The following is a 15,100-nucleotide window of genomic DNA, read 5'->3' as shown; positions in this document are numbered from 1 at the left end:
TGGTCTACACGTACATCTGTGAAATCAAAATTTTCAGCAATGTCCAGGAAACTTTGACACTCATATCTCAAGATAATCAGATTCAACACTGGATTTATTTCATTATATTGACTCTGTTCTTGAGTTCATTCTGGTGCTTGTTTATGTCCCACAAACACCATCCACAATACCCAATAGACACACAGTGCAGCTGAAGCTGGTGTGATGTCATCAGTGTTGGACACATTAACATGTGGAGGCTGATGTTAGCATTTAGCTCCAGGGAATGTTGAAGTGTAAACAAGACGTGAGACTCTCAGACTGACGGTTGTTGTTAACATGAGACTTTATTGATGAGTGACATGTTTTAGGCTGAAGTGTGAAGACCAAGTTGGAGGATCGAAATTCCAGGGTTTTCAGGAAACTTTTTGGGAATTTCCCGGATTCCCTCTCATGTCTGAAAATGTGTTCTCAGATTTTTTTATTCATCCAAAATTTTCAGGAAACTGTCAGGAAACTTTTCAATTTTTGGTAGAGCTGGTCCACACATAGGCCTACATCTGTGAAATCAAAATTTTCAGCAACATCCAGGAAGCTTTGACACTCATATCTCAAGATAATCAGATTCAACACTGGATTTATTTCATTATATTGACTCTGTTCTTGAGTTTATTCTGGTGCTTGTTTATGTCCCACAAACACCCTCCACAATACCCGATAGACAGAGTGCAGTGGAAGCTGGTGTGATGTCATCAGTGTTGGACTGTGGAGGCTGATGTTAGCATTTAGCTCCAGAGTATGTTGTCTCCACATATAAAAAGTGTAAACAGGAAGTGAGACTCTCAGAGACGGTTGTTGTTAACATGAGACTTTATTGATGAGTGACATGTTTTAAGCTGAAGTGTGAAGACCAAGTTGGAGGAACAACAGGTGTGGTGGTCCAGTTGGGTGGAAAAATTCAGGAAAAATTCCACGAATTTTGCGGGTTTCTTTTTATGTAGGAAACTTTCAGCACTTGGTAGAGCTTGTCTACACATACATCTGTGAAATAACAAAAATTCCGTATTTTTTCTTCATATATACAAACTGTGAGAAAAAACATCTGGAGAGTTTCCGGGAAGTGCTATAACAAGATGTTTTTCACATTATTACGGAATACAAACTTATAATGTTGTTGTATGCCAAGAAACTTGTCTTTTTAAGTTAACAATGTGCTATTTGTGTTGTATGGAAGCCCTGAGGGGCAGGTGAGATTTTTTTTTTTTCATTTTCTAAGTTCTAAAAATTTTTTTTTTTTCATTTGTGAAATGGACTGAAAAAGAATAATTTTCACCCGGCTCCACACATGAAAAAAATGTTTTTCACTCAGCCTGACACGTTAAAAATGTATATTTCACAAGTGCGAAAATATTTTCTTACTCGTCTCGACACATGAGAAAAAAAATTCACTCATGAAAAAAATGTTTTCACTCGGCTCAACACGTGAATTTTCAGGAAAAATTCCGTGAATTTTCAGGAAAAATTCCGTGAATTTTCAGGAAAAATTCCGTGAATTTTCAGGAAAAATTCCGTGAATTTTCAGGAAAAATTCCATGAATTTTCAGGAAAATTTCCATGAATTTCCAGGAAAAATTTCGTGAATTTTCCGGATTTCCTCTCATGTGTGAAAAATGTGTTTTCAGATTTTTTTTTTTTTTTAAATCCGAAATTTTCCAGAAACTGTCAGGAACCTTTTCAATTTTTGCTAGAGCTGGTCTACACGTACATCTGTGAAATCTGGATTTATTTCATTATATTGACTCTGTTCTTGAGTTCATTCTGGTGCTTGTTTATGTCCCACAAACACCATCCACAATACCCAATAGACACACAGTGCAGCTGAAGCTGGTGTGATGTCATCAGTGTTGGACACATTAACATGTGGAGGCTGATGTTAGCATTTAGCTCCAGGGAATGTTGAAGTGTAAACAAGACGTGAGACTCTCAGACTGACGGTTGTTGTTAACATGAGACTTTATTGATGAGTGACATGTTTTAGGCTGAAGTGTGAAGACCAAGTTGGAGGATCGAAATTTCAGGGTTTTCAGGAAAAATTCCGTGAATTTTCAGGAAAAATTTCATAAATTTCCAGGAAACTTTTTGGGAATTTCCCGGATTTCCTCTCATGTCTGAAAAATGTGTTTTCAGATTTTTTTATTTATCCAAAATTTTCAGGAAACTGTCAGGAAACTTTTCAATTTTTGGTAGAGCTGGTCCACACATAGGCCTACATCTGTGAAATCAAAATTTTCAGCAACATCCAGGAAGCTTTGACACTCATATCTCAAGATAATCAGATTCAATACTGGATTTATTTCGTTATATTGACTCTGGAGAGTTTCTGGGAATTGCTATAACAAGACGTTTTTCACATTATTACGGAATACAAACTTATAATGTTGTGTGCCAAGAAACTTGTCTTTTTAAGTTAACAATGTGCTATTTGTGTTGTACGGAAGCCCTGAGGGGCAGGTGAGATTTTTTTTTTTCATTTTCTAAGTTCTAAAAAATTTTTTTTTTCATGTGTGAAATGGACTGAAAAAGAATAATTTTCTCCCGGCTCCACACATGAAAAAAATGTTTTTCACTCGGCCTGACACGTTAAAAATTTATATTTCACAAGTGCGAAAATATTTTCTTACTCGTCTCGACACATGAAAAAAAAATTCACTCATGCAAAAAATGTTTTCACTCGGCTCAACACGTGAATTTTCAGGAAAAATTCCGTGAATTTTCAGGAAAAATTCCGTGAATTTCCAGGAAACTTTTTGGGAATTTCCCGGATTCCCTCTCATGTCTGAAAATGTGTTCTCAGATTTTTTTATTTATCCAACATTTTCAGGAAACTGCCAGGAAACTTTTCAATTTTTGGTAGAGCTGGTCCACACATAGGCCTACATCTGTGAAATCAAAATTTTCAGCAACATCCAGGAAGCTTTGACACTCATATCTCAAGATAATCAGATTCAACACTGGATTTATTTCGTTATATTGACTCTGTTCTTGAGTTCATTCTGGTGCTTGTTTATGTCCCACAAACACCATCCACAATACCAAATAGACACAGAGTGCAGCTGAAGTTGGTGTGATGTCATCAGTGTTGGACACATTAACATGTGGAGGCTGATGTTAGCATTTAGCTCCAGGGAATGTTGAAGTGTAAACAAGACGTGAGACTCTCAGACTGACGGTTGTTGTTAACATGAGACTTTATTGATGAGTGACATGTTTTAGGCTGAAGTGTGAAGACCAAGTTGGAGGATCGAAATTCCAGGGTTTTCAGGAAAAAATCCATGAATTTCAGGAAAAATTTCATGAATTTCCAGGAAACTTTTTGGGAATTTCCCGGATTTCCTCTCATGTCTGAAAAATGTGTTTTCAGATTTTTTTATTTATCAAAAATTTTCAGGAAACTGTCAGGAAACTTTTCAATTTTTGGTAGAGCTGGTCCACACATAGGCCTACATCTGTGAAGTCAAAATTTTCAGCAACATCCAGGAAGCTTTGACACTCATATCTCAAGATAATCAGATTCAACACTGGATTTATTTCATTATATTGACTCTGTTCTTGAGTTTATTCTGGTGCTTGTTTATGTCCCACAAACACCCTCCACAATACCCAATAGACAGAGTGCAGTGGAAGCTGGTGTGATGTCATCAGTGTTGGACTGTGGAGGCTGATGTTAGCATTTAGCTCCAGAGAATGTTGTCTCCACATATAAAAAGTGTAAACAGGAAGTGTGACTCTCAGAGACGGTTGTTGTTAACATGAGACTTTATTGATGAGTGACATGTTTTAAGCTGAAGTGTGAAGACCAAGTTGGAGGAACGACAGGTGTGGTGGTCCAGTTGGGTGGAAAAATTCAGGAAAAATTCCACGAATTTTGCGGGTTTCTTTTTATGTAGGAAACTTTCAGCACTTGGTAGAGCTTGTCTACACGTACATCTGTGAAATAACAAAAATTCCGTATTTTTTCTTCATATATACAAACTGTGAGAAAAAACATCTGGAGAGTTTCCGGGAATTGCTATAACAAGATGTTTTTCACATTATTACGGAATACAAACTTATAATGTTGTTGTATGCCAAGAAACTTGTCTTTTTAAGTTAACAATGTGCTATTTGTGTTGTACGGAAGCCCTGAGGGGCAAGTGAGATTTTTTTTTTCTGGTGCTCCATTTTCTAAGTTCTAAAAATTTTTTTTTTTCATGTGTGAAATGGACTGAAAAAGAATAATTTTCACCCGGCTCCACACATGGAAAAAAAAAATGTTTCACTTGTGATAAAAACACTTTTTCACTCTGCTCAACACATGAATAAATTTGAAAACATGCAAAAACTTTTTTTTTTACTTGTCTTAACACATGAAAAAAATTATTCACTCTGTTACGTAAATGAAAAAAAAAATGAATTTATAAAATGGAACACTAGAAAAAAAAATCGTATTTGCCTCCCAGGGCGAGTGAAAAAAAAAATTCAACAGGAAATTAAGGCTCTGTGTGTCTTTCTGTAATACTCATTTTGACCACAAGGGGCTAAACTGCATCACTACTCATACACTAAATAAGATAAGATTGTTCTTATTCATGTGTTGAGACGAGTAAAAAAACAAAAATTTCAGGACAGAGAACATTTTTATTTACTCGTCTTGGCACATGAAAAAAACAAATTTTCACTCGTGAAAAATACAATTTCCACTCGGCTTGACGCATGAAAAGAAACTTGCCTCTCAAGGCAAGTGAAAAAAAAAATGTCAACAGTAAATCAAGGCTCAATGTCTCTTTCTGTAATACTCATTTTGACCGCAAGGGGTCAAACTGCACCACTACTCATACACTAAATAAGATAAGATTGATTTTTTCATGTGTCAAGACAGGAAAAAAAAATAAAAAATTTGACGAGTGAGATGAAATTTTTCCTGAAAACCCTGAAATTTCAATCCTCCAACTTGGTCACACTCTAGTGAAGACCAAGTGTTTTCAGAAAAAAATTCTGGGAATTTTCACTAAATTTTTTCCGGAATTTTCCGGATTTCTTCTCGGAATTTGTCCTGAAAACCCTGGAATTTACGAAATTTCAGGGTTTTCAGGAGTAATTCCGGTAATTTTCAGAAAACTTTCCGGTCAAGATGAGTAAAAAAAAAAAAAAAATTCTCATTCGTCAAAAACTTTAAAAAAAAAAATCTAAAAACACCTTTTCAGATTTTTTAATTTTTTCAAATTTTAAAACACACCAAGAATTTCCCCTGAAAATTCCAAGAATGAAATGAAATTTAGTGAAAAATTCTTGGAATTTTCAGGAAATTTGTCAGGAATTTCCCAGATTTCTTCTCGTGTGAAAAATGTGTTTTCAGATTTTTCAAAAAAAAAAAATGTTTTTGACAAATAAGAAAATATGTTTTTTACTTGTCTTGACTGGACAGTTTCCTGAAAATTCCCAGAATTTTTCCAGAAAACCCTGAAATTTCGATCCTCCAACTTGGTCTTCAACTTTAGTGAAGACCAAAACCCTGAAATTTTGATACTCCAACTTGGAGGATCAAAATTCCAGGGGTTTCAGGGAAATTTTCAGGAAACTTTCCGGGAATTTTCGGGAATTTTCCAGATTTCTTCTCTTATGTGAAAAATTTGTTTTCAGATTTTTCGAAAGAAATGTTTTACTCAACCGACACATGAAAAAAAACAATTTTCCACTCGTGAAAAAACAATTTTCTTTTTTTTTCACTCTGTTACACAAATGAAAAAATAAAAAAAATTCACGAGTGAATAAGTGTTTTTGTCATGTGTTGAGATGAGTAAAACATCTTTTTTGAGAAAAAAAATTTCACTCGGCTCGACACGATAAAAAAAAAATTTACTTGTGAAAACATTTTTTTGTATTCATCTCAACATGTAAAAAAGAAACATTTTTTCACTCAAATGAAAAACAAAATTTGAGAACTTAGAAAATGGAAAACCAGAAAAAAAAATTCTCACTTGCCCCTCAGGGCTTTCGTACAGAACCTTTCACATCCTGCAGTAAGTGCTGAGGGAGGTTTTTAACAAGTTTCCAATAGAGTAGGATTTATTGTAGAGAGGTTTCATGAGACTGCAGTTTTAGTCTTAGCTACATGTACCATATAAACTAACAACTGACTTTATGAAGACAATTTGGAGGATCAAAAAATTCTGGGAATTTTCAGTGAAACTTTCCGGGAATTTTCCAGATTTTTTCCTCACGTGTGAAAAATGTGTTTTCAGACTTTAAAAAAAAAAAATGTTTTTGACAAATAAGAAAATATGTTTTTTACTCATCTTGACCGGACAGTTTCCTGAAAATTCACGGAATTTTTCCTGAAAACCCTGAAATTTTGATCCTCTAACCCTGAAATTTTGATACTCCAACTTGGAGGATCAAAATTCCAGGGGTTTCACAAAAATTTTCAGGAAACTTTCCAGGAATTTTTCTGGAATTTTCCGGATTTCTTCTCATATGTGAAAAATGTGTTTTCAGATTTTTCGAAAGAAATGTTTTACTCATCTTGACACATGAAAAAAAACAATTTTCCACTCGTGAAAAAACTTTTTTTTCACTGTTACACAAATGAAAAAAATGAAAAAATTCATCTTTTTTGAGAAAAAAAATTCACTCGGTTCAACACGTTAAAAAAAATTTACTTGTGAAAAAAAATTTTGTATTCATCTCAACATGTAAAAAGAAAAATTTTTTTCACTCAAATGAAAAACAAAATTTGAGAACTTAGAAAATGGAAAACCAGAAAAAAAAAATTCTCACTTGCCGCCCCTCAGGGCTTTCGTACAGAACCTTTCACATCCTGCAGTAAGTGCTGAGGGAGGTTTTTAACAAGTTTCCATTAGAGTAGGATTTATTGTAGAGAGGTTTCATGAGACTGCAGTTTTAGTCTTAGCTACATGTACCATATAAACTAACAACTGACTTTATGAAGACAATTTGGAGGATCAAAAAATTCTGGGAATTTTCAGTGAAACTTTCCGGGAATTTTCCAGATTTTTTCCTCACGTGTGAAAAATGTGTTTTCAGACTTTAAAAAAAAAATGTTTTTGACAAATAAGAAAATATGTTTTTTACTCATCTTGACCGGACAGTTTCCTGAAAATTCACGGAATTTTTCCTGAAAACCCTGAAATTTTGATCCTCTAACCCTGAAATTTTGATACTCCAACTTGGAGGATCAAAATTCCAGGGGTTTCACAAAAATTTTCAGGAAACTTTCCAGGAATTTTTCTGGAATTTTCCGGATTTCTTCTCATATGTGAAAAATGTGTTTTCAGATTTTTCAAAAGAAATGTTTTACTCATCTTGACACATGAAAAAAAACAATTTTCCACTCGTGAAAAAACTTTTTTTTCACTGTTACACAAATGAAAAAAATGAAAAAATTCACGAGTGAAAAAGTTTTTTTTTCATGTGTTAAGATGAGTAAAACATCTTTTTTGAGAAAAAAAATTCACTCGGTTCGACACGTTAAAAAAAATTTACTTGTGAAAAAAATTTTTGTATTCATCTCAACATGTAAAAAGAAAATTTGTTTTCACTCAAATGAAAAACAAAATTTGAGAACTTAGAAAATGGAGAACCAGAAAAAAAAAATTCTCACTTGCCGCCCCTCAGGGCTTTCATACAGAACCTTTCACATCCTGCAGTAAGTGGTGATGAAGGTTTTTAACAAGTTTCCAATATAGTAGGATTTATTGTAGAGAAGTTTCATGAGACTGCAGTTTTAGTCTTAGCTACATGTACCATATAAACTAACAACTGACTTTATGAAGACCAATTTGGAGGATCAAAAAATTCTGGGAATTTTCAGGGAAACTTCTGGGAATTTTCAGTGAAACTTTCTGGGAATTTTCCGGATTTCCACTCGTGAAAAAAACAAATTTTCCCTTGTTTGACACACGTAAAAAACATTTTGTTCACTCTGTTACACAAATGAAATTTTTTTTTAAAAAATTCACTAGTGAAAAAATGTTTTTTTCATGTGTTGAGACGAGTAAAACATCTTTTCTGAGAAAAAAAATTTCACTCGGCCCGACATGTTAAAACAAATTTACTTGTGAAAACATTTTTTTTGTATTCATCTCAACACGTGAAAAGAAACATTTTTTCACTCAAATGAAAAACAAAATTTGAGAACTTAGAAAATGGAGAACCAGAAAAAAAAAATTCTCACTTGCTCCTCAGGGCTTTCGTACAGAACCTTTCACATCCTGCAGTAAGTGGTGATGAAGGTTTTTAACAAGTTTCCAATATAGTAGAGACTGCAGTTTTAGTCTTAGCTACATGTGCCATAAAAACTAACAACTGACTCTACATCTGATGACCATGAGTAGCCTTTGTCCATGCAGATAAAATTAAACAGGTAACCCAGTGATTTTATTGTTCCACTTTGATAAAGTCAGGGGACTCGACAGATTTAAAAAATATTGGTCACAATCTTAGCACGTTCAATCCTACGTTTCCTATAATGCAACTAAATAGAGTCTTTCATTAGATCTTCCCTTCCTCCTAAATGCTTGCCCAATTTCTTACAAACATCTCACCTCCAATTAGTTTAACAGGCTTTCTTTGAAAAATGTTGAGCCTAAGTTCCAGTCAGAGATGACATCGTGAGGGTTATTTTTCAGACAAGAAAGCTCCCTCTGACAGACTTTATACGCCTGTTTTCACAGGCTGAGTAATACCCCTCATAACAAGTAAGCTAAACGTCATCTGTAAAATCAGTGGAGTGTCCCTTGAAGGGGCATTCAACAAATGATGAGAGTGTGATTTCTGACACAATGAAAGAAACAATACAATAGGATTTTTCTATTGTCACATGATATATATCATGGCATTGCACAGCCCCAATAGCCGGGCGTTTATATTCTGAGTTTTGTCCTGTGAACCTCAGGCTCCCTCTCTGCTGATCACTTCCCGGTTACCTGCTGCTCATTCAGCTACGAGCCAGAGCAGAGCTGTTAATCTACCTGGCAACACTAATGTGAGATCACACCTCAGGTTTATTTCCTTTGGTCCCAACTGCAGTGGAAAATTTTACTTCACATTACATTTGTGTGGCCTAATCAGAAGAGGACAAAGACTTGTGAACCAAAGTCACCTGAATGCACAAATAACTTGTTTACTGTGCCTGTTGTCTTGTCAAGTTTAAAGATTGAAGTAGCAATGAGGTAGAATCCAATAATGTGTTTTTCCAGCCTGTGTAACTTCAGCTGTATGAAATGAGCACATACTGTAGTATCTTCATTCACTGCTGAATTGTAAATCTTCTCTGCCTTGAATACATCTTAAGAATATATGAAAGAATAGATGAAAATGAGCTTCTGTAGGTCCTCAGTTTATTTTGGTATGCTGTTGGTATTCCAAGCAATAGATGTCAATATCTGTCTTCTAATGACCCAAACCCATTAAGTTAGTTTTTCTCCAAACAAACCACAAAGCAAATCTCTTGACAGAAGAGAGACACTTGCATTTTAAGGCATCCTAGTGCAGTTATTTAAGTTTAAATGGCATTATTGACCGATAAACTAAAGGAGTAAACACAGGATAAAAACAGCACGCCCAGATGTGCTTGGTGCACTCTCTTGTTTGTCTCCATTATATTCTTTCCCTGGCTGCAGAAAATGATAAATCCAGAGACAGGTCAGAAACTGAAGCGTTACCATCTTTTAAACTGGCCCTTGAGGAACTTTTTTTTATTTCTCTTCTTCGTCTTTCTGTTTGTCTCCTCAGTTCACCCCTCAAAGAAGAACCGTCAGACGTGCGTGAGGAAGAGCCTCATCTGCGCCTTCGCCATGGCATTCATCATCAGCGTCATGCTCATCGCAGCCAATCAGATGTTGCGGAACGGCATGGAGTAGCGGCGCCCACTGTGAGTGGGGGAACAAGCCAGCCTGCATGTGCATGCCAGTGGGTGAGGTCATATCCCTGTTGATAGGAAAAGAACTACAAGGAACAACACTCAAACTAATCATCGACAAAATCCATTTTTGAAATTATTTTTAATTTTTTTCAAACGAGTGGCACCTCTCCACCCGACGTCCAATGAAACCGTGAAGCCAGCATGAGGAGTCATGCAGGACTCCTCCCCCTTTACTCTGACAGGGACACTCAAGGGCTGACATCACACATAACACTCTGTCTGTCTGTTTCCCTGATGCAATAAAAAATGTAGAAAAAAAAAAAGTGCATGAGTTCAGAGCTGCTCGCTTTCTCAGCAGGCGAGATTTGACGTGTGTGTCTGCAGATCTGTCACCCACCAGGAGTCTGATGAGCCACCAGGGCTGCAGTCTGGGCCCCGAGAGAGAAGAGAGGAAGGGAACAATTGCCCTCTTATTATAGTCCCTGTAAGGACGATGGCAGAACTCGCGGCCACTCGAGTGTATAGAAGGATCTGTACGTGTCAGGCCACAGCTCCTGGAGCTCTCATGGTGCTACGATACTTCAGCCCTCCAACTTTCTATTTTCAACTCCTGCGTCTGTGGGCTGGTATGAGGTGCTGGCATCAGTTCATCAGCCCTACCAACGAAGCAGTCAAGCGAATAAAAAGTTAAATCGTAACTTGAGTCTTGTTGAATTCATGAATGAATTCAGAAGCTCTGAAAGTTCACTTTTAGATCTTCTCTTTCTCCTGGACACTGTTGGATGAACAGTGTTCAGAGTGAAAAGAAAAGGTTTCTGTGTCCTATTAAAGGGAAAAAATCCAACCTCACACTGTTATATATCATCTATCTGTGGTGTTCAGTGCACTCCAGGAGTTCCTTTGTAAGGTGATTTAATTCTACTTTTTGGTCTACCGACTTTCTCTCAGTCCGTCTCAGTTGGGGATTTTCCCAAAATGACTTTTGACAACCCCCAGAGAACACCAAATCCTAACATACCATTGAGGTTTTACAGGTCTACTGTGTAGGACTTTGGGGGATTTAGGGGCAGAAACGAAATATAATATTTATAAATATGTTTTTTATGAGTGTATAGTCACCTTCGCGGAGTCTGCCATGCTGCACCACAATGTTTCTACAGTAGACCAGAACAGACAAATTAAACCCTGGCTCTAGAGAGGGCCTTTTCACGTTTTTAGTGATTTTAAGCAACCAGGAGGGATCAGTTGGTTGTCAATCTGCCACTTCACCAGTAGATGCCACTAAATCCTGCACACTGGACCTTTAAATACTTTACCATTTTCCTGTTCTCAAACTGAACCCCAGTTGGAAATATGTGATGCTACATAATCTGGTTTGATAAGAGAAATAAGAGAAATTGACTTACTAGTCGAGTATAGAGATTTAACAGCGTTGAAGTGTTTTAGGGTGGATTTTTTCGTCCTTCAGATCACTATGAATTGAGTTAATGAAGTATAATTCAGTGCTGTGAGAGGCTGAATCCCCTTTTGTTTCATGCACAAGTCGTTGCGCTCAAAAACTGCTTGAAAATTCAAGTTTTTGTGATTTATGCATCATTATTACCTTTTACATTAACATCATATTTTTCAATGTAAACTTGAAAGAGTAAGACTGAGGCACTGATTGATCTATCCTCTATATCCTATCAACATTTAACTTGTGTGCTTCAATTGTAAAAAAAACAAAAACATTTTCTATCTCTCCATGTGTGATTCTCACAGTTTAGCACACTTTCTGAATTTGAATACATCCTGCAACCAAAATCCTTCTCTGTGTGTCCATGACTCACATACTTACTTTAGCACTCATCTTATTTGATGTATTTTAAGCATATTACATTCACAGAGCAGAAGAAAAATCTGCTCTGTTTTTCCTGAATTTCCAGGATAATTATCTTGTTAATTCAGGAAAACAGAGCCCGATTTTTGCAAGTGGATGCAATACACTTCCATATGTTTCCTGTTCGGTGGTTAAAAAAATCACTGTTTAGAAGAAATCAAATTATTTCATTTTAAATCATTTTGAAGCAAGAAAACTATGAAAATCTTGTGGGATGTAAACTGTCTCACAGCACTGAATCATTCGCAGACCCCAAGTTGAGTCCCCTCTGAGGTCGGCTCTGAACTCGTGTGCTGAATCTCATCTCAACCTGTGAACCCAGCCGGGGCTCAGAAACACCCATGTTATCAAGTGCATGCGATCAAGTCAGTGTCTTCTGTAAATACCGTAACCTACGTCTGATGTGTCTCAAGTGTCTGTCAAAGGTGTACAGTATCTCTGTATGTGCATGACTGTCGGTGCTCTCTGCTCACTCGGGTACAGAGGTGCAGGGAGGGAGATCAGCAGGTAGAGAGGCGGTTGCTTCATCACAAACGCATCAGGCGGTGAAGGCCCTTTCTGCTTCCTCTCCACCCTCTTGCCAAAGCCATAGAACTCCGCAGAGGTGAACCAGACATCACAATATAGACGCTTTTCCCTGTTCCCACATGGAAACACAAGATCAAACTGCCCTTTGTTGGCAGAAATCTGTCTGTCTTGTAGGATTTGTTTTGTTCCTGTTCTTGTTTTTGCACTGTACCTGTCATCCGTTCCAATGAAATGTCAAGGAGGGCTGTAGTTATGTGCAACAATGCCATCTAGAGGTGAAGTGAGATCACATTGTCCATGCTGTTCTCCCATCACAGTGTTTGTGTATTTCTTACTCCCTACGCACCATGGGAATGTGATGCCAGGACTCACAGCATCGTACTCACAGTGTCTGGCAATTGTTGACCTTAAATGTTAAAATATGAGGATTTTTATGTATATTGTATAGGATGACTTTGATCTACCAACACTGCAGATAGGGCAGCACTCGTATGTGAACACATATTTAAACGCAGTGTATTTGTAGGAATAGACTTCTTGCCTATGGCAGAAAACTCTGTTTGAACCTGTAAAAGGTTTCATTCACAGATGATTTACAGATTATAACGTTTTGGAGACTGAAATGAAGAGTATACTTTGTGCAAAAAACGTCTGCAAAGCCTTGTAGGTCACACTGGTTTTTATTTTTTTTCTAATATAAAACCGTCACACTGATTAAAATGAATTTGTTCTCTTTTTTTGAATCTGTTATTCATACAGTATTGGTGGAAATTTCCCACCAAATTCACGGCGAGTCACTGCTGCCATGTAGTGGTTAACTGTAGAAGGTGTTTTATCATTTATTTGTTCTTCAAGAAGAACTTTTAAAAAATGTTATTTTTTATTTGGGTATGTTATTTGGGATTTGAGTTACAGTTACTGTAATGAAACTGTCCCTGCCCCTGCATGTCTCTATCGATTGAAGTAGAGTTTTACTTTGGAGGGGAACCACATAGTGTCTCTTCAGTAGCATGGTGGTTGGACCCCACATGTTTTTGTTATGTAACTTTGTACATAGCTAATAAGACAGCATATCTATTAGACAAGCACACACTATACATACTTTGCATGTGCAATATTTAAACATGTAGACTAGAAAAAAACTTTAAGTTGTACTATTTATTAGAGGCATAATAATTATGAAATTGTAAATACTGAAATCTGTACAAAAGTTAAAGGATTAAGCATTGAGGCAATAAAACTGTGTTTTTTAAACGGCGTTCTATGTTTTTATTTGACACTGGACTTGTGTGTGCTCATTATCATGACACTTAACAGTGTCTTTGCAGCCATCGAATACATGTGACAAACATACACAGATTAATATAAACTAATTGACCCCTAAATTAATCAATTTAGCTGCTCAGTGTTGTCCCCAGCTACTTTGTTTAGGAGAATTCACTGTTTTGCTGTGAAGCTCCAGAACTTGTGGACTTCACCTAACTTTCCATCAGCAATGGAGGTAAGTAGATAATGACTGAATTTTCATTTTTGGGTGAACTGTTCCTTTAAATCAGCCCCCTTGTGTAAAAGTCTGTGAAACATACAAAGTCACATATTTTTAAATTAAAAACCTTAACATCATAGACACGCTCCTCTTTCATGGAATCGAGGTTGAGGCCGGCTCAGAAATAGAAACACTTTTCCAACAATGTTACCAGAAACTTAACATTATGAAATTTGTGAAGATGGTTGTTGTATTAGATTGCATTAGGCATTGTACACGTGTATCTAATAAAGTGGCCACTGAGTGAATATTAGCTATTTGGGACCACACTAACACCACAAGAGGGTAGCATTAGGCACTGATCTGGTGAAGCTGTGCTGACACCAATACATTGATACAGTGCACAACCATATCAGCCATATTTAATTGAAAAATATATATATATATTTACATGTAAATTCATTGAGACCTCCACATACGGAGGACCCAGTCGGTAAAGTTATTCTAATTTTGTAACCCAAAGATATAATTATATGTTTGATCTCTCAATCACTTTTTTCAAAAGGCAGACACACCTTATTGAAAACAAATTCAACATTTATATTATAAAATGTGTTGGAAAAAAAAGGTCCAGCTGCAGTGACTCATCACAAATTGTCCCATGTTAAAATATATCTGAAGATTTCCTGCCGTTTCATCAGTTTCTGTCAAATAATGATATTGTCTATGTTGCTACAGATAATTTCAGCTCCACACGTGAAAGCAGAAGAAGAGGAAGAGGTGACAGGTCGTCTGCAGACGCTGACCTGCAGTCAGGTAACTAAACACAGTGTCATACGGTACAAATTATTATTTTTTTTATCATTAGTGGATTATTTGCCCTGTTATCAAACCAGCTTCTGTTATCTTCAGAGACTTTTTGTTCAGCAAGATAATCGTCACAGATGGACACATTTTTATGATTTTTGAAGCGTAAATTAAATCAATAGATGTAAAAAACATTAAGCCACTGAGTTTCTTAATACACTATACCATGCATACTTTACTATAAATTGATCAATATAGTTAGAATAATTTGCAACTAGTCCGCCTGGAAAGACGGACTAGAGAGTAAATGGTCTCTGTGTTCGCTGTGATGACCTTTAATGTCCCCGACAATTTCTGTAGTCTCATTTAGCCGCTTGTTAGCAACCACCGTTTTTAAGACACATAAATGCTTTAAAATTCACAAGCAGGGTATTTACTGACGTACTTTATATCTTTGAACAAGAAAACATGTAAGCTTGTGTTAACCACAGATCTTACA

At 36.3% G+C, this 15,100-nt stretch overlaps 1 protein-coding gene across 1 annotated transcript in view; it reads left to right on the top strand.

The window, feature by feature from the left end:
• The window catches only part of caln1 (calneuron 1), a 71,474-nt gene extending 61,575 nt beyond the window's left edge, over positions 1-9,899 (top strand). Inside the window, exon 6 of the mRNA XM_073491240.1 lies at positions 9,772-9,899. Coding sequence (XP_073347341.1) covers positions 9,772-9,899 — 128 coding nt within the window. The remainder of the gene's footprint in view (positions 1-9,771) is intronic.
• Positions 9,900-15,100: the final 5,201 nt, after the last annotated feature.

This window comes from Pagrus major, chromosome 2, assembly GCF_040436345.1.
Source record: "Pagrus major chromosome 2, Pma_NU_1.0".
Classification (NCBI taxonomy): domain Eukaryota; kingdom Metazoa; phylum Chordata; class Actinopteri; order Spariformes; family Sparidae; genus Pagrus; species Pagrus major.
Note: the sequence above shows the minus strand (reverse complement) of the source record. Positions and strands in the feature narration are given on the sequence as shown.